The 25688-nt window shown below is 39.8% G+C and overlaps 2 protein-coding genes across 3 annotated transcripts in view; one reads left to right on the plus strand and one right to left on the minus strand.

The window, feature by feature from the left end:
- The window catches only part of LOC111231025 (phosphatase and actin regulator 1-like), a 46055-nt gene extending 32469 nt beyond the window's left edge, over window positions 1-13586 (minus strand). Inside the window, exon 1 of the mRNA XM_022757970.1 lies at window positions 13402-13586. Coding sequence (XP_022613691.1) covers window positions 13402-13513 — 112 coding nt within the window. The 5' untranslated portion in view covers window positions 13514-13586. The remainder of the gene's footprint in view (window positions 1-13401) is intronic.
- A 980-nt stretch (window positions 13587-14566) lies between these two features.
- On the plus strand, window positions 14567-21582 carry LOC111231072 (NAD-dependent protein deacylase sirtuin-5, mitochondrial-like). Of its 2 annotated transcripts, none has more exons than XM_022758052.1 (9): window positions 14567-14656; window positions 15838-15942; window positions 16609-16742; window positions 17230-17455; window positions 18046-18133; window positions 18265-18318; window positions 19601-19724; window positions 19898-20013; window positions 20322-21540. In XM_022758052.1, coding segments are annotated over exons 1-9 (924 nt in total). In that variant the 5' UTR covers window positions 14567-14655; the 3' UTR covers window positions 20398-21540. The 2 variants fall into 2 exon arrangements, with proteins under 2 accessions (XP_022613773.1, XP_022613774.1); XM_022758053.1 differs by having other exon boundaries at window positions 14585-14670; window positions 20322-21582.
- Window positions 21583-25688: the final 4106 nt, after the last annotated feature.

The raw sequence follows: 25688 nt of genomic DNA on the forward strand, positions 1-25688 counted from the left end.
CCTCACCATGTACAGGCTCCTCATCTGCCCATACATCTAATTCTCATATATTGAAGTATTAATGATAGTTTTCACATGATGGGCTGTGCCACAAAGGTCCACACCCCCTCATGTGTCTAGAGAACATGAAGCCCTCACTAAATTGTTTATCTCTTGATATGCCAACAGGTGGTGCTAGAGTGTTGCCGCAGTGATGATTTTGCCAGCCCACAGGCCATCCAGCATCATCTGAGCAGAATAAACACCTACATCACAAAACAGGACAAGGAGGTGGGTGCTCTTGTCAAATCTCCACCAGTCTTTGTGTCGTTTGAATTTACTTATGTGCGTTTTCCTTTAAAAGACTTCCGGTGCTGAGGTAAAAGCATCAATGACAAACTTCCTGCAGCTTGTTCACACACTATTGGATGATCAATGCCAGAGGGATATCTTTTATCAGGTGAGGTGGTTTGTACTCGATATTACAAGCTTAAAAAGCAAATTAGTCAATTGTTACATGTACTTTGATTTAAATCCAAATTGGTTAAATCATGATTTTTTGGATAATGGGCTTAAGTGGGATGATAAGATGCCATCAAAGAGGCCTGCTAGTATTTTGTGAAATGAAATTACCACTTTTGTCTTTGTTCTTTAGAAAATCTTCCCGACAGTGTTTGGCCCCAAATATGACTGTGCCCTGGAGGCTCTAATGAAAAAATTCCTCTTCAATCTCCAGAGGCTGCTGCCTGTTCCAAACCTTGAACAAGTGGGTATCTGACATACAATAAATAATCTTGGGACAAATAGAGTCGAAAAATACCATAGCAACTGTTGCTGCACAGCTGCATCTCTCAAATATTTAAAATGCTCTGTTGAGTTTTTCTTGTAAGCAAAAGTTATGTTTACATTCATTGTGTCTTACCAAAATGTATCATACTGAATGTGTTTTTGGGGTCTAACACCCTTGTTGAATGCATTTCCCTCCTCGTAACACATTTGTAATACTGGTTATTTTAAGTCCTGCATTGTTCATAATCCATATTTGGGATGTTGTCATGCTGGTAAAAATAGAAAAGCATTAAGTGATGTAAAAGTACACAAGGTAGTTGGAGGGAAGGACTGTGCACTAACAAGGAAATCTATCACAATATAACACCTGAAATGCAAGGGTACATTTTTTTCATGTAATTGAGTTGATCTGTTTTGGTCCTTTCCTAGACTTCCCTCTGGCTCAGTCTGTCCCCTTCTGTCTTGAAAGAGTGTGTGGACTTCATGAATCAACCTGAGCCCCTGAATAAACTCATTCAGCATCACAAACATCATGGGAATGAGGTTCCACAAGGTAGTCCTCTGAGAGACTTTGAGAGACACTTAAATCACAGTTATTTCTGTGTTATTTATTTTTCATAAATTTTCAGATATTGACACTATTTCCTGTTTGGTTTGTCATTGTTTTCTAGCTCTGTCTTCCTCTGGTGATGACTGTATCCTTTCCAGCCTGTCCTATCATCTACCAAAGGTCAACAACGATGCAGGAGACAACGCTGTCAAAGCTGGGTCCATGTGTATCGGTGAGGACTGGCACAAAGACAACTCACTTGGGAGTGAGTCTAAAAAGAATAAAGACGAAAACTTTGAGGAAATAAATTCAGAAGTGGCAAGGAATGTGGAAAGAAATGGACAGCAGCATGCTGATGATCTGACTGAAGACCAAGGAGCCTCTGTCGAAGTAATACTGGAACCTTTTGATGAAAGTGAATCCAACGATGATGATGACATGGACAAAAACTGGTTTCACCATTTAAAAAATCACAATAGGACATCCTCAAAAACATTCAAGTGTTTTGTTTGTGACCAGGAGTTTGGCTCCATTAGCAAACTAAAAAGGCACAGGATGACTCAGAGTGGTTGTTTGGGTCGGTCAGATTCTGCTAGCCAAAGTAGATTTTTTGAAAAGATTCATTTACATCCTACACCTAAGATTAACGCCCGTAGAAGTGAGAATGAGCTTCCATCAAATTCGAGTCTTCCAAACTCGTCTAATGACGACTGCAGTCTTGTTTGTCGTGGTTGTGGCAAGGTTTTCACTTACCCAAAGAATTTCGACAAACACCAGAGGATGTGTGTGGTCAGTAGTAAACGACAGATACAGACAAACCCACAGTGTTCTACAAGCTTAGCAAATCACTCCAAATCAAACCCTGTTGATAAGACCAAAGAGGCATTGCTTAGTGAAACCAAAACTGATCCTTCAAATGATGCACCCCAGGAATCAATGTCCTCTGACTTGTGCAAAAGAAGCAGCCGTGTCAAAAAATGCTCTGTGTGTGGGAAAATATTTACTCGCTCTGCTGACTTGACGAGGCACATGAGATGCCACATTGAACAGAGCCCTTATCTTTGTTCTTATTGTGGTAAAAACTTTGACAACTATGAGGACTGCGAGGCACACAAGGAAGGTCAGTGCAAGGTTTCAAACCAACACCCACAACAAAGGAATGAGTTCACACAGGAGAATTCTTCAAGCAACGCAAAGAAAAGGAGTCAGGAGAATACTCTTGTTTCAGTCACAGATGCACCTGCCAACGCGCAGGCTATGCAGGTGAGTAAATCACCTCTGACATGTAAGGAATGTGGCCAGGGTTTTTCCTATTACAAGAGTTTTGAGAAGCACCAGAGCAAATGTTCCAAAAGAAATCGTCGAAGGAAAAAGCGAACAAACACTAACCACTTTGTTATCAGTGCGTGTAATTTCCCATCAGCTGACAATACCAAAGAGAGCTGCAGTGAGACAAGTTCTGAAACAAAGGAAAGTGAAACTGAAGCACCTCCAAACTCTACAGACCGTGCAGATGACTCCCAGACGAAGTCTTCCAGCATCAAGTGCACCATGTGTGAGATGAATTTTTCAGAAATTGTCCTCCTGAAAAGACATTATTCCCAGTCACATAAAATCAGAGGCTCATACCCTTGTCCATTGTGTAAGAGAACTTTTGTGAGGTTATGTGAATTGGTTCGGCATCAGCAGAACAAAAAGCTGTACCAGTGCGCTGCCTGTAAGAAATGTTACACAAAGCCAGGACTACTGAATGATCATGAAAAAGTTCATACTTCAAGTGTAACGCCACGCATTTGTGAAACATGCGGGAAGAGCTTCAAATCTCTGGCTTATCTGATTCTGCACCAGAGCAAGCATAGAGAACAACAGCCCAGTGTTTGTTCCTACTGTGGTAAACAGTTCAGTACAAAAGACTGCCTGAGAGCACATATGGTGAGGCACACAGGTGGTTACCCGTGCCCAGTGTGCGGAAAGAAATTCTATCAGAAAACATACCTTAAATGGCATCTGTATAAACACACAGGGCAAGAGCCGTACCTGTGCGACACATGCGGAAAAGGCTGGCCGAGTGCGGCTCAGCTCAAGCTTCACATGGTTCAGCATACGGAGGAGAGGCCGTTCAAGTGTGAAGACTGTGGCATGTGTTACAAGAGGGGGTCGCATTTGATGGCTCACCGTAGAGACAAGCACATCAGGCTGCGGCCATTTGTGTGTGAGGTTTGCAGCAAAGCCTTCAGATTAAACAACGAGCTGAAAAGACACATGATGGTTCACACAGGGGAACGGCCATTCACGTGTCCGAAATGTGGCAAAACATTTACAAGGAAAACTCGGCTTAGGGAGCACAGAGAGAAGACATGTCTGTAACTCCATGCTCTTTGTATACTGTATTAAAACAGTTCATAGTTCCACTACATACCGATACATTCTGTCACCAACAATGTCTCACTGCTGTCAAGTACCATGACTTTTATAATGTAGCTACAGATTCGTAAATAAACCATTTTGCCTGATATTGTGAATGATTTTCATTCATTGAGAATAAAAACGGCCTTGCTGCTACAGAGTGTGTCAAGTCAGAGTCTTTCAGTTTTCTGAAATATTCTGACTTCTGCATGATTTCTCCAAGGCCTACAAGAAGCTCAAGGCTGTATGATAGAAGTAGAAGGAGTCAGACTGACAATTTGGGCGAGAGTGGGTGAATCTAATTCAAATACAATTGCACTGAAAGATAGCATTAGAAAAGCTTTGTTTGAACGGGGCTTATGTGTATATGGGAATGGAGCTGAAACGATAAATCAACAGAAAAATTAATGGGCAACCATTTTGATAATTGATTAATCGTTTTCAGTCATTTTTCAAGAAAAAGGTTAAATGTGTGTCAAATGTGAGGATTTGCTTCTCTTCATTGTTTTGTATTGTTGTAAAATGAATGAATGTAAATAATCCCATTACAAATTCAAGTACTGCAACTAGAATTACAGAGGTAGTGGCAGCAAAATGCACCTTGTGCAGAATGACCCCCTCGTGTTACTGATGCATTCACATGTATTCAAAAGTAAAATAATCCAGGCACTAACACCTTTTCAACACATTTTTGATTGTGCGTGTAAGACACCTAATGAGTATTTTTGTCATTGATTAATCAGTTGATTATTTAGTCTATAAAATGCTGGAAATCTGTGGAAAACTGCCATCAGAATTTCCCAGAACTGTAGATGACATCTTGACATGTCAATTTACAGTAATATAAATATCATCTTTGTTTGGTAAAATACTTAAGTGGTGAATGAATTATTAAAATTGTTGTGATTATTTCTCCAGTCCATCAATTGTCCAGGAAATCATTTCACCACTAATGTGTGTTAGGGTTGTCACGTTATCAGATTTTCACTACATGATTATCATGGCCAGAAGAATTCATGATAATGATATATACACGATATCTATAGAAAATTAAAAAGAAAAAGTATAATTCAACAATCATTCGAATTCATCTTTAATTTTGTTTATTCAGTGTTTCGTCTCTTTTTTGGCACATGAATTAAACTGAAATGAGTGTAGTGAGATGGAGAGACAGTCTGTAACCATAACTGCAAAAGCACACAAAAAGAACAATTACAATTAATGGATACTGAAAAGGCAAAAAAAACAAATACCCACAAGGCCTAACATCTGCCATCACGATATTATCATATGTGTATTATTAACTCAATATCAATATTCAATTTTTTAAATATCACGGTTATCATCAATACCGGTAATTCACAACATCCCAAGTGCCTTACGTAGTCGTCTGCTGTTGCAGAAAAAGCACTGCTCCACCAGAGAGCAGTGGTGCTCCAGGGACTGGCTCAGTTTCATCAGCCTGAGTCAAACTGTCCTTTATGTACTGTATCTGTAAATCGATTCATTCTTAATTTCGCAGACCACCTCCCATGAAATTAATACAGATTTGTATGGAAGTATGTACAGCTTTCAAAATGAAAATTACTTTTAGACTACAGAGCATTTTGGTATTAAAAGTTGTTATGAGTGACTGTAATGTTTTTTTTTTTTCTGTTTTTTTTTTTTTTTTTTACGTTTGATCCGATAAAGCTGTATGACTTAAATGCTAAGTCTTTCATCAGGTCTGTTGTCTCAAACATCAGACCTTTCTGTAGATCACAGAGAAACCCTCACTTGGACATTTTTCCACATTGTCTGTTTTTCCACTTTATCTGCTAATTAAGAAACAGTGTTGCAGGCAAGGTGATGGCAGAGGGTGACAGACAGCAGCTTTTTTGGGGAGTGGGGGGGGGGGGGGGGGGGGGGGTAAACATCTCTGTAATAACCACACAGTAAAGATGTATTAGTCCTGTTAAATGAAAGGTGCACTATGGGGAAAAGGGAACAGTGTATACTAGAGCCATGGACAGAATGTACTCTAAGAAAAAGCACATTTTTAAAGGTAATAAATCTGGTTATATGTTCACAGAATCACACTATTTGACAGCAGGTAAGTGGATATGGAAACAGAAGAACTCCCGCAAAATGAAAGCAATCTCCTGCGAGCTCTGCAACACTTAATGGTAAGCAGACTGTGCCACTCCTCTGGGACGTTCTGGCCGTCTCTGTCTGCAGAGACACTGTGATTTTCCTCTGACTGAAACCTCCATCTGTCCTGCTTGCTTAAGATGAACACCACAGTATGGAGTGGACTTTCAGCTAAAGAGCTTATAGTTCTCCTCTGGCCTCTCCTGGCTCTGCTGAAGTAAAGACGGATATCTCCTGGTCTCAGGCACAGGTAGCTCACCATTATATAACACGTCACATCAAAGCGTTTTTCCTAGTTACTGATGCGCTGTGACCGCTGTCATAATTGCAGTCATTATTACGGAATATTTCCCTGTAGCCCCTGATACAATGATCCATGCGGTATGAGTCATTAAATCTATAACGTCTTCTGGAACTGATGCAGCTTTGGCTCCTGATATGACCCCATTCACCAACCACCAGAGGCCAGACCAAACATTTTCTCTTAGAATATGGACAGAAACCTTCACTATTATCTTCCAGTTTTTTAGAAAGACTGATAAAAGCAGTTTTCTTTTCTACTTTCTATGACAAAATAAACCATTTGATGAAGGCAAAGTTTGAATGAACTGTTTTAGAGGTTTGACAACTAGGTTAGATTTTTATGTAACTTTGAAAAACCAAATTAAAATTTTATTCAGAAATGTTATGTGATTTTACGGATTATTCGGATAACTGCTTTTGTTTGTAAACAATGAGACAATCCCTGTGGAAATGAATGCAGTTTATGTATTGCCTTGAAGTCAACTATTCTCAGTATGGCAGGTAGCAACATGCATTGCTGTTTCCACCGTCTTTACAGCCATTTTCAACATTTTGAAGTCCTATAAAAATACAATTCAGAATATTTAACTTATTTATAGCTCAAAAATAACCACGATGAATGTAATGACGCCTGGCTGTATCCTCTAGAAATGCACATTTACGGACATTGCCACTAGATGTTTCATGTTTTATTTTTTCTTTCAGTAGATACTGGTAATATTTTTAGTTGTGTTCACTTTCTGAGAAGGTTTTCTTTCATTAGAATTTTAAATTTACATCCCAGCAAAGTCAACCTTTTCGTCATTGCAGTTATTACGTGATGTGATTACAAAATCAATTCTACACTGGATCTGTAAGATGTGCAGGATAGGGGCATAAAGTCCCCTTGGTTCAATCATTTAGTTTCACATAATTATTCTGCCTCTTCAGATCCCAGCCGTTTATCCTGTAGGCTATTAGTCTGTCTTTACACAGGCTTACATAACTGTCTGAAAAGTGTAGGCATAACTTACCATAATATTCAGCATAGTGCTCACACAGAACGTATCTGTTTCATTTGAAGAATTTCACTCCTAAAGTTTTATGAGTTTGTACTACAACATAAAAAGTAATGTCAACTCTTTGCTGATGGATAGAAAAATTGAAAGGGAGACGTATACAACATGCTAATCCTGAACTAACACTGAAATTTTTGTATTCTACAAATACTACATGATAATGCTTTCCAAAATAGAAGTAGCTTTAGAGAATCACTCAGGGCCTGGGGATTACTACTACACTACTACTGGTGTAGCTATTCAAATATACATCAAGTGTTAATGTAACATTTAATGTAATGTAACATAGAAATCCTAACCAGGATTGGAAGTGTATAAGCCAAAATATGTCCTGACTTTGATCATTGGAAATCGGATACAATTTTGAAGTGCATACTGCTGAGTGGTGCAATGCAGCTTTGATTGAATTGACTCCCAGGTTTGCAGCAGTGTTGAAGGGATTCAGACTGTGTGAAGTCTCTTACTCAGCAGAAATGTCCTAAAGAGCTGGTGCACTATGGGAGCTACACTGGTAAAGCAACAAATGCCATTCTGTCGACATTATTTAATGGATGCCCCCCCCCACCCCTAACTGTGACACATTATCTAAAATATATATTTCAATTGCTATTGCAGATATCAGGTATATCCACAGCCATCCTTTCGGCAACAGACTGGATATTGTATGCTGCCTGTGAGTCGTTTTATTTCCTTGTACCCAAAAGAATTAATTGCATGCTGCTTTTAATTCAGCAAAACCAGCATTAGAGAGTTACAGTGATTCAGGCAGAGCTCTCTCCTCCAGCGTAATTGGTCCTTGGCAATGCTGCCTCTCAGATTGCAGCGGTATCTTTACCCCTCTCTGCCCAATGTGCTGCCACACTTACTATAAATATGACCCATAAGCACATCATCATGCAGCTTTCTTCAGCTTGGGAGGCTTTTGAAAAAGGCGTTATTTCTCTGCTGGCGTGTGGTAAGCACATCACAGCCAGCGAGTCTTTCCCACACTTCCAAGTGTGGCACAGAGAGCGAGAGAGAGATGAAAAGAAAGCAGATCGAGAGAGCGATTCTGAGATGATACAGCTTGCTCCAGGCTCTCATTGAAGACACCTGCCTGCCTTTTTCTTTAAGCCATCTTGCTACTTGAGGTTGGCAGGTGTTCTGTCCAGGTGACACCGATGGTTGATTGAATTTTTATGCCGCATGAGCATCCAGTAATAGAGTCTTGGATATGGCATTGCTATTTTTACCTCTGATTTTCCTACTCATGTTTTATTCAGACCTTGGATGCTTCAGCACAAGACGGCCTATGTGTACTCATGTATGGAAGATGGATGCTGATGCTTGTTTTTTGAGATGCGGGGCTGTTAGTCTATCATACCATGGTCTGTAGTGTCAGCCATGTGCTGCGTGCGTGTGTTTTTGGGGGGAGGTTGGGGGTGGGGGCCATAGAAGAGGCATAGATTGGGAGTGATGCAGACAGAGAAGTGATACTCTCTTGCCACTAATTATCACCACTTTGTTAAACACTTTTGCTAATAGCCTCTAGAGTCACTACAAACAGCTAGAAAAAATTATGCATACAGCAGACTTTGCACTGGACTTCATCCCAAATAGTTCATGTGAAATTCTCTTTCCCTTTGAAACAAGGACTGACGGCTCATATTCTGTTTGTGCTTGACCTTGCAGTCACCTTTAGCTGCTTTTGAATTCCTACAAAAACTGAATAATCTGACTGGACCTTCTTCAGTGAGGGTGAATATATGAATCATTTCTAAATGATTAACACACAAAATATCTGCATACACGTCCTGTCAGAGAGGCTGTGCTTAAGTCCTGACCACCAGCTGTATGAAGCGATTCTCTACCATGCTTTAAATCCTCAGGTAAACCCAGCTGGCACATAAAGCTCTGCAGCAGAAATTTGTCCTGTCCCATCATGCATCTGGCGTGTATTGATTGTACTCGTTTCGGACAGCAGTGCTTACTGTACACGGATTGCAACAAAAAAGCAGCACAGGGAGAGAGGAGCAGGGAGTGGTGGGTGGTGAATGAGTTGAGTTTTGCTTTTTATAGCTTAATGTAGCTGCAACACTGAGCCTGGTTTCAACACTGAATTGTGAGACAGAGAGTGCACGTACAATACAGAGCATGCATGTTGTATACGTATAAGGTATACACAGTTGCACAAAAGCAAGGGGAAATACCCGAATAATCTATCCCCCAAACAACTGCAATGCAGCCAAGTCTGGGCTTCAGCTTTGTCTATTTGCATTCAGACCAGGTATAATGGTGGGAGCTCAAGCCATCGGGCATCCACACACCTCTCCCATGCGCAAGGCATCCAGCTGTTCAGCCCCAATTAACATCTGTACAATAGGTGTGCTGTGATTAATGTTCCATATGCCAGAGCAGACCTGAGAAGACCCTGGGCTTGTGAGGACAAGCTGACCTGAGTGTCGAGGCTGTGAGGTGCTCTGAAAAAAACTACAACAAAATGACTTATGAGTGCCATTCCAGTAGGATTCATAACAAGGATGGAGACACAGTAAAAAGGTTAGCTGGATTATGTGAGCAATGATGTTATAAAACTCTTAAGCGTGTGATCTCGTTAGCAGAGGGATGTTAGTGGAAAATCTAAAGTGTTAGCTCCTGTAATTGGGTGTTGAGTTTTCTTGTGTGTAGCATCAGTCTGCAGACAGAAAGCAGATGGGGCTGTAGTTGAGCTGCTGAATGATGAGCAAATAAAAACAAGCAGACAACCTGTTCCAGTGAGACGGATGCTGTGTCAGCAGGCAGCACATACACAGCACAAAAACAATGGATTGATATGCATGCTTGGCGCTCACAAACATGCAGAACAACATGCGGACACAGAGACACATGCACATATCTCTGCCTCTTGGCTAAAAATCCATAGACAGGATCCTTAGGTAAACAGTAATGATTCCAGTTCCACATACACTGTGATCTCTCACCTACTAGTCCAGATGACAATGTGTGTGTATGTGTGAGTGTGTGTAAGAGAGAGAGAGAGATGGAGAGAGGCTAAGCTGACAATGAGAAGGTTCATAACAGGCAGCAATAACCGAAATCAAACCTGTGAAGTAGGTCAACCATCCATCCACACCTCCACCCTTTAATGCTTTACGACAGATGACGCAGTTGTTGATATCTGCGCAGTAACTGATGCCATTATATCATTATATCTTTGTGACTGTGTGCAGAGCCATTTAACTGTGGGGCAAAATTAGATTAGCGTAGATGCTAAACAGGCCAGTGCAATAAAGCAATGTTTCACACATGCTCTCTGATTCCATTAGAAGCCCACGGGGTATCTGTCATTTGTATGCTACAAGCCTTGTTTCTGCAAAAGTCAAACTTGTGGCAGAGACTGACTCCCCATAGAGATGCCTGATCCACAAATGAGCTGATCAGCATCAGGGAATAAAGCAAAAGAAAAAAAAATCAGCTGTTTAAACACAGAACACTTGAGTTGGCTGTGAAGCCTCAGCCCATCTCCAAATTTTTCACACTGACAAACTCACCACACATCAAAACAAATTACACAACTCAGTATCAGAGAAGCAGATGCCAGACTGGCAGTGTCTTTATTATAGCCTGACAGTGTTGGATATAAAAGTGTATTTGTGCTCTCTGTGTAGTAGCAGCTCATTGATGAAAACATGGATACAGCCTTAGCTGCAAAATAAATTTGTGTTACACTTGTGTTGCACTTTGTGAATGTAATAATGTTCATATATTAGGTTGTGTGTCAAACAATTATAATGACCCTTAAAAAAAAAAAAACATAACAAAGAGAAACCAAAGCTATTATCTTGTCTGGAACTACACAGAGATAATTGCTTAGTTCTTGTTTCACGTCCTTGGCAGCCGTGGTCATTTATCATTATTAAGCACCTGGCCACACAACCATGAGACTTTTGGTTTCCTTGGCAATAAGCTAAAGCTAAATCCTGCTCCACTTCTTCAGGTGGAAGTGAGTCAACAGTGCTGTTGTACAAATCGCCCCCGTACCACCCTCATGCTTTGTATGAGCTCGTTGTAGAGTAGAGAGATAAAAAAAAAAAAAAAAAAGGAGCACAGAGAGGAACGGCAGTGTCCTGTCATTGACAACAAGCTTGTCTCCACAGGCCAAACAGTTCCCTGGCATGAGCGGAGCCGTCTTGGACTGCGAAGGCTTATCTGACATAAACATGCTGGGGGGCTTTTTTTATTTTTTATTTAAGGTTCATTCATCCAGGAAAGCACAACCGAGCACCCTTGCTCTGTTCCAACACTGCCCAGGCTGACATCCCACACCTGGGAGCTGTCAATACAGCAGCCACACTGTTGGCAACTGAGGAGCTGCACTGGAGCAAGGTGCAGTCGCTTTATGGTTGAAGTGATGACCTTCTCGTAACAATCCCTCCAGCCTCAGTTTAGACTGCTACTGTCCTGCCGTGAGATAACGCAGACTCTGCTTTTAGTGGCCTTCTAGTATGAAACACACTTAAATGATTAGCTGATTAATCGATTCACTGGTTCCAACTTTTCAAATGTGGCGTTTCTCTGCATTTCTCAGTTTCATACCATCAGAAAGTGAATGTCTTTGGGATTTGTGAGTCTTGGTTGGACAAAACAAGCAATTAGAAGATTCTGGGGTATTGTGTTGAACATTTTCACTACTTGATGACATTGTACAGACTAAATGATAATCAAGAGATGATTTCATAATGATGTAATTGTTCGTTGTAGCCCTACACAAACACACACACACACACACACACACACACACACACACACACACACACACACACACACACCTATGTCATTCAAAAAGCATTCCCTATTACTGTGCAAGATGTTTACACTATGTACCACTATTTGAAACTTTAGTTAGTTTCTGACAGGTTCATTTTCCACGGAACAATAAGCATTCCTAAAAAAAAAACCCAAAGAACTCTCAAACCAACCAAAAGAGCAAAGAGCAAAACCACAGTTATCTTAAGACACTGTAAGATGTAGTCTGAAAATAAATAGACTGAAAAAAGAACCATCTCCCAAATCTTACTATAGATGCTCTATAAAAATCCCTATACAGAACTGGCCATCATCCAAACATTACAGTAGACATAGGCATCTCACACATTTTGCTGAGTAGATAAATGGGTGTGACTCCAGCAAGCTGCAAGGTTGGGGCTATAGGATGCATCTATAAAGTTGCAGTAGGGGACAGATATGTTCTGTGTAGCCGTTATTTCAGCACATTGGCATCAAGGGAACAAACCGTGTAGGACTTGTGATATCATTCTAATTATGACACATGTGGGCACACTCAATCCCCCTCCTAAATAAGACTAATGAGAGAGAAGCACATTGGGATTGGGGCTGCTACAAATATCAACGACCCTGTAGAGATTAGCAAACGACTGTCATCACCTCCATGAGATGTGTTTTCGGTGAAACAGGTAGATAGGCTACTGTAGATGCAGCGTGTTTCTTAATTACACTGTAGTGCAAAAGATCTGAATACTGTTGACTCAGTCAGCATAAAATGCCAAGTCACCATGGTAACAGGGGATGCAACACGCTTTGTAAAGGGTGATGGAGATAGGAGACAATTCACCACGAGCATCATCGCGGGATCCATTGCAACTGTTTCAAATGCTGTGATTTAAAAAAAAAATCTACAAATAATGCTGAACAAACCGGATATCCCATCCGGATTTTGTGCACCACAACCATTGCCAAAGCTTGGGCTACTACATGTCACGTTGAAGCTTCTTCACATTATGTAACTGCGTTGAATTACAGTGGTAGCAGTAACCAAGCGCTGACGGAATTAAAATTCACACATGAACCGGATTTAAAGCTCTAAAAATGATTTTTTTTTTTTAAATTTCTGAAGCCCTTTAACGTTTTTGCGCCAGAAACGTCATCACCAGCGTTAGTCCACAAAGTTGCATAACATTTCACAATTCCCCCAGCCTTACAGAGCCACCCATTAATAAATTTTGGAGGGATAAGCCTCACAGATGAACTATAACACAAGCCCACAAGAATAAAAGGCTTTTTTTTCATTCGTGTAAAACAGGAGCGTATCTTAGGCTATAATCCCCTTCAGTCCACCCACATAACGACATCTGGCAAAACAGCTAACAGGAAGATTTTTGGGGGCAGCATGGATGGATGTGCGCCTACCTGTCCGCAGGTTGAAGGAGAGTCGGGCTTCAACAAGATAGGGGGTATCGCTCTTGGAGCGGAGTCTCCTTATCGGTCGGCGGTCTGTGCTGCTGTCTGGAGTGGTCGCCATCAATTTGAACCAGTGTCCAGTGATGACTGCTGCTGGCCGACTGGGGCAGACGCAGAACCACGGCCACTCACACACTGGGAGGTAGATAACTGATGGGGGAGGAGGGAGTTCTCACACACACCGAGGCAGAGAGGGAGAGAGAGAGAGAGAGAGAGAGAGGGAGGGAGGGAGTGAGAGAGAGAGAGATAGAGAGAGAGAGAGAGGCGTTGGTGGAATATGGCACAGATACAGTGTGAGGAAAAAATAAAGATGGTAAAATACAGGAAAAAAAGAAGACAGCAGGCCTATTAAACCAGGAAAACGATCGTTTAGAATTTAAGTCTTCAGAAAATGATTATTAAATGAATAACTTCAGCTATATATAGGCCTAGGCTAGTGATTTACACTTACATTACGCCCGTTTATTTATTTTATTTTTCAAATTCAAAATTACAGTTTTGGCTTGACCATAATTAAGTGCTGCCAGTGTACGAGCTTTACAATGTGTATAGTTTAATAAATGATAGGTAATTAAGTATGATTAATAATTTAGCCATCAATAATTTGTACGAAAAAGGGGCAACAAATGGCTTTCACATTACTACATATATATACATTACTATATATATATATATATATATATATATATACCATACAACTACATAATACCACATGGTATACTATTAGATAAGTAAAGAAATCATAATAATAAAAGATTAATATATATGTGATAAGGTTTTGTTCAATTTAGTTCAGGTCAGATCTTTTTTGTCCCATAAGAAGAAAAACATTTAATAAAAACACAATAAGGCAAGATTTCAGTTGTATTGTATATGTATTTGTTTTGTTCTTTTGAATAAACAAAAAAACAATAACAGATTCTTATTTCTGGGTATTGGCTGCTCTGTCTCTACCTTGAGGAGAATGAATGAATCATCCTGAATGAACCACACTTACAGCAGTTAACCACCAGATGGCTCTCTTAGACACATTTTTTTCTCTCCCTTTAACCTCTTAACAACAGTTTTCGTGCATTTTTTAAGAGAGGGGTTTACGGCAGTGTGGTGAGTTTACGGCCTCTCATGTTAATTGCACTGACAGAGGTAAACAAGCGTCAAGTCTGTGTGGCTTTCGGCTCCTAAATAGGAAATATCGCCCAGCTAAGTAAGTACTGCAAGGTAAATAAGGCAATGTCATTTAAATAGGCATGTATTGGCTCTGTTTTCAGGTGAAATTACCTAGTAATACACGTTTGAATGGGTACGTTAGTGTCTACTTGTGGCAGCGAGCACGACGAGTTGTCCTAGCTAACTTAGCTCACGACCTTACAAGCTACGTTATTGTTAGCGTTGTATGTTTTAGCAACATATCAGGTAAAGTTAGTCTTCTACTTTCAATAGATTCTCCTTGGACCTTCCTTTTGAACGTAAGTGACCGGTTGGTTATCTCCAAAATGACCAACAAACAGCCACAACAGCGGGTGCAACTTAGCTGTAACCTGTAAGGACACGCAGTTGCAGCTGTTTGATTTGTAAAACCAGTTCAGACACATTAAACTATTAGTTTGTTCTGCCTTTGTGGGACGCACTCAGTTGCTAGTTTTACGCACCCAGTTGCTAGTTATACTAAGTAAAACTAGTTTTTCTAAGTAGGCTGTTTAAAAGTTGCCTTAGTTTTACAGCCAACTTATTTGTTTTAAAATGAGTTTTATGCACATTTCTTGCCTTATCAGGTCGACATCTGTGATTGTGTGATTGCACAACTACATTGCAAGCATTCTTGAAGCCATGTCTTGTTTTCATTTTGATATGTTGTAGCAGTTATACAGTTGCACACAGGATCACTTCTCTTGATTTATTCACTTAAATGAATCCTTAAGCGTAATTATTTAGAGCATTTCTTTCACACAGCACAACATATTCTGTGTCCAGTATGTGCTTGTTCCTAAACTTCTTTGCAGCTATGAGTGAAATATTCAAAACAAAACACTGTTGCACTATTACACTAAATGGAGATATTCTGGACATCTTGTTTGAACAATGTTTGGCTGCACAACAGGAAGAGATCCATATCTGACTCAGTTAAGATTGAAGGATGATTTGCCATGTTCACATTCAATACAGATGATTTGCCATGTTCACATTCAATATAGAAAAGGACCAGTTCCAGTCATAACACATATAATATCAGAAAAAGTCTTCATGCCTAAATCACAGAGTGAAAACAACTAGTTGGTGAAACACGAACAGAAGTTACATATAAAAAGTGAGGCTGTACAATAATTTATTTTCTTTTTGTGTTGTCCTTTGTGTTTTTACCCCTGTTCAACTGTATTTCTGAAACAGTGACAATGCTTCTCCAAAGTCGAGCTGTGTTTGCCCTTGGCCTTCGCATGTGCTCTACTCATGTGACAAAAGGACCTTTGATAGAGACAGCAAGACCCAATTCAGGTAAATGAAAGGTACTAGGTTGACAGTATATGATGTTGGTTTGGTGATGTGTCAGATCAGTGTTAGCCCTGTATTAAACAATGGATATCAGCCATTGGATATCAGTCATCATCCTTCCTGACAGGATAGAAAAGAAATGTTTTTAGTAACACTTGACAATATGGTGCACAAATATCTGAGTAGCATTTAAGTTAAAAGCTTAAAAGCCTTAACTGATAATTTAATGAGTAACAAACAAGAGGTTTTAGATTTTAGATCTTGACAAGTTACTGTAATTGTCTAATGATAGCTTATTTGTGAATCTACATACTGACCTCTTTGATAAATCAGCTGTTCCTGATTTTACTAATGCAAGGTGTGTGGAAGGGGCGACAAGAACATTATAATATAGAACTAAAACATTATAATGTTAATTGTAATACTTACTGAATTATTGTAGCATCCAGAGAATCCCTCCCTACACAACATTTTGTTAGGAGGACTATTGTAAAAATTATACATGTTGGAAATGATCAGTTTAAGAGTAAAAACATTGATCACTCAAAGTGATATCACACGAGTCATTGTCTCATACTAATAGCTAAATCACAGTGTTCTCTTTTTTTTAATATTAAGACACTTAAAAAGCAATTAATTAGTAAGTTGCTTTTCATTTTGTTTTCCCAGACATGTCTGAATTCCGCAAGGACTTTTCCAAAGCAAAGCACATAGTTATCATCACGGGCGCAGGTGTGAGTGCGGAGAGTGGAGTCCCAACTTTCAGGGGAGAAAATGAGAAGTGGAGGAAGTGGCAGTCTCAGGTAATTTAAAAAAAAAAAAAAAACACACACACACACATGCTTGTATGTGACTATATTATTTATTTATTTACTTATCGGTTTTTACTGTCTTTTTATTTAGGTCAAAGTCTTGTGTTTGGTCTGATTTCCAGCTGTGGTTCAAAGTTGTTGCTGTGGAGTGGGTGTATTTTATGTTTACATAATACATCTTCACAGCTCAGTGGATTTATCTCAGCAGCAATAGCCACTAAAGAGAGAAATGGTATTTGTTGCATAATCTAGATTCTTGTGGTGGGCTGCAGCAGGATTTACCTCCAGGAAAGAATCAACAATTATCCGTAATCCAAAAAAAAAAAATCTCACTATTTAATTGAGGTGTTTAAACCTAATCTGCTGCATTTTGTTATCTGTCTAATTCTTTCCTCTGAAGATGACGCTTTTGATTGGTACCTTCTTATAATTTGAGCGTTGACTGACTTAAGACATTCACATGCTGATGCATCCTCAGGACCTGGCTACTCCAGAGGCCTTCTCACGCACCCCGTCTCGAGTCTGGGAGTTCTACCATTACAGAAGGGAGCTGGCGCTGAACAAGAAGCCCAGTGCTGCCCATCAGGCTATAGCAGAGTGCGAAGCCAGGCTGAGGAAGCAGGGACGCTCCGTTGTTGTCATCACCCAGTGCACAGATGACCTTCACCGACAGGCTGGGTCCAAACACGTGCTCAAGATTCATGGTGAGGGGCCGAGTTGGGATAAATCTAAAAACTACCATGCATCAGACAAACACAGAGTTAGTCACTAATTTAATTAACACAAAGACACAGGGCAGAGCCAGAAGTGGCTGATAAGCAAGATACAGACAGAGAAGCACTGCCCAGATAGGTTAGAGAGACAGACAGATTAGAGAGAAATGCACTGCAAGCTATCACTTAACGTTAGCCTCCTGATATTTACTGACATCAAACTTGAAGAGGCGAGCACAAGTTTACCTGATTGCTGTTCCTGCGTTTCACTCTCATGGAGTGTTTTTTTCTCTTTTCATGACCAGGAGGATAGTTCCACTTCATCCTCTCATCAAAGTTGTAAACACTGACACCCAGTTTGACACTAGGGGGAGGCGGGGTCCTTGCGTAATTTGCAGAGCCCTACGCAACTTGCGTACTCAGCATATAGGCCTGCCCAGCTCTGAAAAACTTCCTGGCATCTATAAAAGGAATTGATAAGCTCAGGGGCATATGATTCTGATGGTTCGTACAACTTGGATCTGGTTGGCAACTGGATCCTGTTCTTGATTCCCATACCCATTTTCTGTTTGTAACTGCAGGCAGTCTGATGGAGACGCGCTGTGTGAGTTGTGGAAATGTTACTCTGAACAAGCGTAGCCCCATATGTGCCGCCCTAAAGGACAAAGGGTAAGAGGCAGCACCTCTGGAGTATACACGAACTGATAAACATGCAGGATTTGTAGCCTGATCTCTTCAGGTTGACCCCTGTTTGGATAAAGTGCTATTTCACTCACTGTGTTTGTTCTGTTAATGCACAGTTCACCTGACCCAGATGTTGCTGATGCCCAGATTCCAGTGGATAAACTGCCAAGGTGGGATTAATGTCACTTGATATTAATAATGCTAAGGGTCAGACTTACTAAGCTTTTGTGTTGCTTCTCAAATGCCAACTGTGCCTGGATTTTTCCTTTATTAAACAGGCACACCGGCCTGAAAACAGTTTGTCTGTGGTCTTAAGTGTGTTCTACATGTCAGCAGTCTCTCTCTCTCTCTCTATTAATTGTAAATGTATTTGAGGGGGGGGGACTGTGCAAACACCAGGAGGGAAGGCCAGGTTGCTTAATTTTGTGTGCAGGGAAAATTCTCTGTATATAAAGAGCAGATTCAAGTATGTTAAAAAGGAAGGTTGTGGTTGGACTGTACTGTGCTGTACAGAAATCTCTGTGGCAGCACACAGGCAGTGTGATGTAATGAATAAATGATTATCTCATTAAATATTAATTTAGTAATTTATAAACTGTGGGATCTCTGTATACTACCAATTGCACTCTTTAAATAAAAACAAATTTGAGTGCGGTCATTTTGGTATTCTTGTGAGACTTTAGTTGTCTCAACCACCGTCTCCACCCTCCACCCGCGCTTTGAGCTTCTGTTGGACCTGCTGCTCCTTCATGATCAGATCTGTCCCAGCTCTCCCTCACCACCTGTTACATTGGCTTATATATGTAGTTGTTAAAAGCAATGTTGTGCATCCTAAGTCTGATTGTGTGATGAGTTGCTGCCTTGTTAAATCAGTGTGAGCACAAATTAAATGAAAAGCCTAAATCAAATTTACCCTGTGCTTCCATGAACTCCATTCTGGTCCTGGATCTTAACTCTTCTCAGGTCTTCTCAGTCTAAGCTCCATCTCCATTTTTGCTTGTTTCCAAGTGTTTTCATTATGCATTAAGAGAACCTGGGGTTTCCAATGTACTTGAGTCCCATGTTAGTAATAGTGAAGTCATGGCTTCCACTTGGGGGCAGTGGTGTGCTGTGAATATTTCAACTTTTCTCTTAGACCTTTGGTTGTCAAGTCATTTAAAAAACAATATGGCCAAAGAGTTGTACATTGACGAGATATTGAGTTTAAACACACTGAGAGTGCATGCAATTTCTACTTCATCATTGAGTTATCTAGGATAGAATACTGCAGCTTCTTCACTCATGGGTTTAACTATCAAGCAAGTTGCACCTCTGCCCACATCCCAAGCAGTGACTGTGTCTGTATGGATTTACCCTTTTGTGTTATAATTATTAATTCCAATAAATATTGTGTGGTAAATACAGTATGACACAACTAATCACGCAAGTACTGTTTTCTGTTGCTGTATCAAGGTGTGACGAAAGTGACTGCCATGGCCTTCTAAGGCCCAACGTCGTGTTTTTTGGAGAAACTCTGGACTCTCATGTCCTGACCAAAGTGGAAAAAGAGATGGAAATCTGTGATCTCTGTCTGGTGGTGAGTTCTCCTCATTATTACATGTGTACATGTCATATTCTCCTATTGTGTAATATTATTATATAACACAATATTTGTTCAGAATCTCTCAAGGACTGGACCTGAAATACAATACTGTACAGTGGTTTTCAAGTTGATGCTGGTGTCATTGCCCTCTCTGTGTTTATCTATAGGTGGGCACATCTTCAATCGTTTACCCAGCAGCCATGTTTGGCCCCCGGGTTGCATCCAGAGGCGTTCCAGTGGCAGAGTTCAACACACAAACAACGCCGAAATCCCAGTACTTCACGTAAGTCGGTCAAGAAGCTGGGTGCATGTTGAAAAACTAAAAATAGCATGAAATTATGTAAATTATAAGTGATGTTGCATATGTATATTTATATCACATTATAGTATATTCATATTATATTATACTCAGATATGTAGCGCCATCCACTGGCATCATAGGCAACATCCAGGCCGCTTCACAATATTTGTTAACCTTGAATCAGTCGCCCACTCCAAAGCACTTTCAACTCTACCTGACCTTGTAGTCGTTAACCTAAAATTCTGACCTTCAGTGTCTCCTTGTTTTTCTGTGTGTGTGATGTGACACAGGTACCATTTCCAGGGACCATGTGGAACCACACTGCCTCCAGCTTTGGCACGACACGAGTCAGAGGTTATTTACTGACTTTACAGACAGCAGTCAGTGGCTTCTTCTATAGTCTAATGCAATCTAAAGCTGTGGGGTTTCACAGCATTTCTCCAAATCTTTGCCTTAATATCACTCTAGCTGTTAATGCTTGGTAGAGGGAGAACTGTAAATAATTTAGCATTTTAAGAATTTGAGATGGATCTTTTAATACTTGAATATATAGCTCACTCAACTGGAAATGGGATTTTGAATGTTTTACAAATTTGTTGCTTAGAGTTAAGCAGGAGCTATGCAGCTTGGTGTAAGAAAGGGAATGTACTACGTATGTAGTTCTTTGCTTAGGAAAACATTTCCTCAGGTATCAGAGGGTATTGATGTTTTTCTTTACATATTAGTTGCTGGTGAGTGATTGTTATATTTCGGATATACTGTGCTCAAAATCTTGCTGTACAACAGAACAGCATATTACTCCAGGTGCCAATGGAGGGTATTGCTCTTTTTTCTTTCCACCAAATGAACAGATGTACAGACTCTAACATAATCTCGTGCCTTTCAAAACTGTTTACACAACCTTGACCAAATGCTCGCTTTAAACCTCAAGTGAAAATCAACCAATGTTACAGAGATTTAGCTGAGTGCAGAGGTTGTTTTTGACCAAGGACAGAGAGGGTAGAGAGAGGGAAAATGCCATTTCAGTCTTAGCCTGAATCAGCATTAATTCACTCTCATGCTACTTGACTGTGTTTAGTATAAGTATAGTTACATGTCATGGATTATTCATGATACATTTGATGCATTTTTACACATTTCAGTGGCTGTTATCAAATATATATATATGTGTTCAATAATTGTGGATGGAAATTGTCTAAACATGGAAGCAACTATATATTTAATAACACAATCAGTTTTTTTTACTTTTTTTTCCACAAACATCATTCACACTTTCTTATGATGCATCTATTAAAACTACCAATGCAATAATACAGAATATAATTATTAAAACACTAGATGTTTGTTTGCTGTCTTTGTGTCATTGTCCACTGTGAAAAAGCATCAGTTGGTTTGTTGATCTACAGTGGAGTATACTGTACTGTACCCAAAATGAACAGTAGATGCCAGCATGTAGCTTTTATAGTAAGATGTAACTATACCACTCAGATTCCTCTCAGAGTATGCAGGAAGGATCCTGTCAGTGAACTCAGGGTTGTTACAGCTGAGCCGAAGTGAGGAAACAGCCTCAGTTATCATGCAGCTGAAAATGGAAATGATTTGAGGTGGAAAGCAGTCTATGATACAAGTTAGCCTCTGTTGTCCCAGGTGTGTTACAGGGATGTTGATAAAATCATATGAGATACTATTATTTGTGTTTTTGGCTGGACCGCAACAGCAGGACCAGCCCAATAATCTGGATTTTCCCTGACTGACTGACTGACTGACTGACAATATTACCACCATTGGAGTTGGACAAAAATGAAAGTATGAATAAATGAAAGTATAGATACAAAAATAAAGTCGAAATAAATAATTAAATACTTAATTAAATGCAAAATTAAAAACATTTGGTAATAAAAAAATGCTATTTCTATATTTTTACATTTCTACATTTATTTATTTATCTCTGTTTCAGTATGTTAATTAAGTAGGTGGTCCTTCCTCAGTCTAAAGCTGGATTGGTTATAGTTCTGTGATTGATTGGATGGATCTGCTACTACTGCCTTGACTGGTGCACAGGAGGTTTACCTTTCCATGGTTGCCGACTTTGCGACTTTGACCCTAGATTTAGCGATTTTTTTTCCAGACTCTTTCGTGACATTTTTTCCATGAAGCACCGAGCAACAAATCTAGTGTCTTTTTTTAACAAACCTTCGCTACTTTCTATCAAGGAGAATCACCATCAAGTTAATTGAATTGATTTAATTCAATTGGATTTAATTGAGTAAATCTAATTTAATTCAATTTATATTTTAATTTAAGGATGCCAACCGGGGCTTAGGGCTACACCTCTTGTTATGGGCAGTCTACCAAGCCGCTCTGGTGACCCGGCTGCTCGGGAACTGCAGGGAAGTGGAGGAGTGCTTCCAATACACTGAGCCTCGCCTCCATTACAGCAAAAAAAAAACTGCGTTTCATTATTACTAAAGGAGGCAGAGAAATAATTAAACATAAGACACACCAAGCAGGAGAGAGGGAGGGAGAGAGAGAAGTCATTGGTAATGAGGCTTCGTACCACTATGAAGCATTCTACATATCAAACCGAAGGATTTATACATAAAGTAAAACTTACATTCTGGAGTTGATGTAAATAAAGGCTGAACTATTGTGGATCCCAGACAGGCTGTGAGCTGAGTGAGAGCACATCATGGTTCTAAAATCTGGAATTGACCATAGGCAGTCCAGACACTTTTGATCTAGTCTTCTTAAATTTTAGGTGACTGCTTGGGTAGAGAAATTGGTGGGATTTTATTCATTCTCATTGTCTTTTTTAGGTTTAGGCCTAGTGTAGCATTTCCCAACTTTTTTGGCTTATGATTATGTACATTTGTTACATGTATCTACTAGCTGTAGTCAAGGAGGTTACATTTTTGTTTGTTTTTTAAAAATATTTTTAGAGTCCTAAAGAAATGATCCAATGAACAGGTAAATGGGCAAAGATTACAGGAGAGTCTTAAAAATGTTATGAAGGAGAAATATGTTTTTGTCCCCTTTCCTTTCCGATTAATCATCCCATGACCTCTCAGACTTATCTTGCAACCCTCATTTTACAAAAACACTGGCCTAATGCATCCTAGAGACAAAAGCTCCAGCTTCTTCAAAGTGTTTATCTTCATTGACTGACTGGACTAACATGGTTAAGTCATTCAGTGGAAATGAGAGAGACAGAGGGCCAGTAGTAATTCAAATTAGCTGGGGAAGGTTATGTTCATTAGACAGTGTTATGATAATGTAATGATAGTCATAAAGGAGTTATCTCAAGAGAGCTAGAGAGTGTACATGTGTGTGAGAGAGCCACACACACACACACACAGGTCCATAATCCATCTTTGGTATCTCAGGGGAGTCACTTGGGTTAGTTCATTTCATGCCCACTGTAGTTTCAGCACTCTCATTAGAAATTTTTGTCCACACAGCATAGCAGCACCACAAAACAAAACCACAAACATGCCCCAGTTGGCCCAGCACATGTTCTGAGAAAATACCAGGCACTATTTCCTCTCAAGTGTTATTCCGTCTCCACTGTGGCGCCTCACCACTTGCTTTCTTTGCTTGACAATTAGCATCCAAATCAAATCCTTCTGTCCCCCATAAAGTATGTCCACCTGTTAATGTATATCATCATCATCATCATTGCAATGATTAGATTTTCTCATTTCCTCCTCTATTACCGCTGCTTCTCCTCAAGAAGAGGTAAAGCCAAGTCCCATTTGTCATCAGGAGAAAAAGTACATGGAGAGGCACTTAAGAGAAATCTCAGCCATTTGATACAGTCATTTCTGGAGCTGATGTGAACAAGGCTGCCAACTCTGCTCCTGCAGCTCATTCATGAGTGTAGTGGGGAGGGATGAAACAGTGACAGTGGAAAGGTCCTTGTCTGACCCAAAAGCCTATGGGTTAATAGAGTCATCATCATTGGTGGCAGCTCTACAAATATCCCTCTGTCTCTTTGAATGAGGAGGTAGATTGACCAGGAGATGGCGTTTGTGTGTGAGTGTGTAGGCATATATTGGTTTTAATGCGAATGTCTGTGTGTGGGAGATTGTCTCTGTCTCTGGGAGTTATTTTGTTGGAGTCTCTGTGTTTGGAAAAATCAGAGTGGTATTTGATGGCCAGCTGGATAAGTATCCATTTGTGTGAGTGTGTGTACATGTACTTGAACCAGGGGGAAGAATGTGTCTCATCAGCGTGTGTGTGTGTGTGTGTGTGTGTGTGTGTGTGTGTGTATGTGTGTGTGTGTATGTGTATGTGTATGTGTGTGTTTGCGCTATATATCTACTGGTGTAATTTTTCTTTCTGTATGCAGACTGGCAGAAGTGTCAGGCCAAACCAGGTCAGGCTTGGTGAGGAGCCGTGAACATTACACAGATACAGTTACACAGAGCTTGTCAATGTCCATTTGGCATGGCATGCCTCATTCTGTAAATTCAGTATCTGTATTTTTTTTTTTAAACTGAGTTTTTTTTAAATATTGTGTATCTCCTATTTGAAAAGGTGTCACAATAATAACTAGAGCAAGTCTAAAAGAAATAGCTAGTTTTAAGGTGTAGATAACACATTGCATATGAAGCTAAGGGGGCTGAATGCATTGCTGCTAGATAATGAGAAGATGCCTGTTCTAGATTAGATTAGATTTAGATTAGATTATTAGATTCAACTTTGTTGTCACTGCACAAAGTATTGAGATAATGATCTAAGCAGAAGGGCAAACTAGGGTTATAGTCAAATCTTATATTATACTTTTTTCATTTGTAAAGTCAGCAAGGATACTGTTTCCATGCCATTAAGAAGTCCAGGGTTAGTATGATACATAAAAAAAGAATGAAAGGGCATGGTGAAGAATTACCAGACTGTTTCGGTTCTTGCAGTGTTATCAAACATTTCAGAAAGAGTTACACATGACCAGTGTGGTGCTTATACAAGGAAACAATATTCTTTAAGAGCCGATCTAAGAACCACAGAAAAGCTCTTGTTGACCCGACTGACCAGGTTCAATATGAACAATAGACTTTAAAAAGCTATTTGATACAGTAAACCATTCAGTTTTATGGAACAAACATACAGTTTTTACATGTGGTGTTCCACAGGGATCAAGCTTAGGACCTTTACTCTTCCTATGTATATGAATAATTTGAATTACATTGTTTATTTGTGAACTTTTTCTGTTGGCTGTTGATTTGGCTTTGTAGGTGAGCTCAATATATGTCTTTGACATAAATGAAACGCAGTCAAGACATGCTGAAAATTAGTACATGGCTGGTGAACAATAAACTTTCAATCTTTTTTATTTGCCTTGCATTTATAAACTTTCTTAAAACCAGATTGAATCCACAATCGAGTCACAACTAGTGACCACTTAGGTGGTTTACATGATCAAAATTTATGGTTAAAAAATGTCCAGAAGTCTAATGCCAGTCTAAAGGTTTGAAAATGCTTCTTCATGTGAGTTACAAGAATGTATTGTGTAAGACTTGACTGTGCTGTGCATGTTATTTCTTTTACCATAATCTGTCTAAGCAACAACAGACCTGTTTACAGACTGCACAAATTAAGTAGGTTATATTTTTGAGAACAGCATAGGTAATACTAGGCATAGGCTTATGAAGAGGGTATTT

Source organism: Seriola dumerili, unplaced genomic scaffold (assembly GCF_002260705.1).
Source record: "Seriola dumerili isolate Sdu_G_001 unplaced genomic scaffold, Sdu_1.0 BDQW01000291.1, whole genome shotgun sequence".
NCBI lineage: Eukaryota > Metazoa > Chordata > Actinopteri > Carangiformes > Carangidae > Seriola > Seriola dumerili.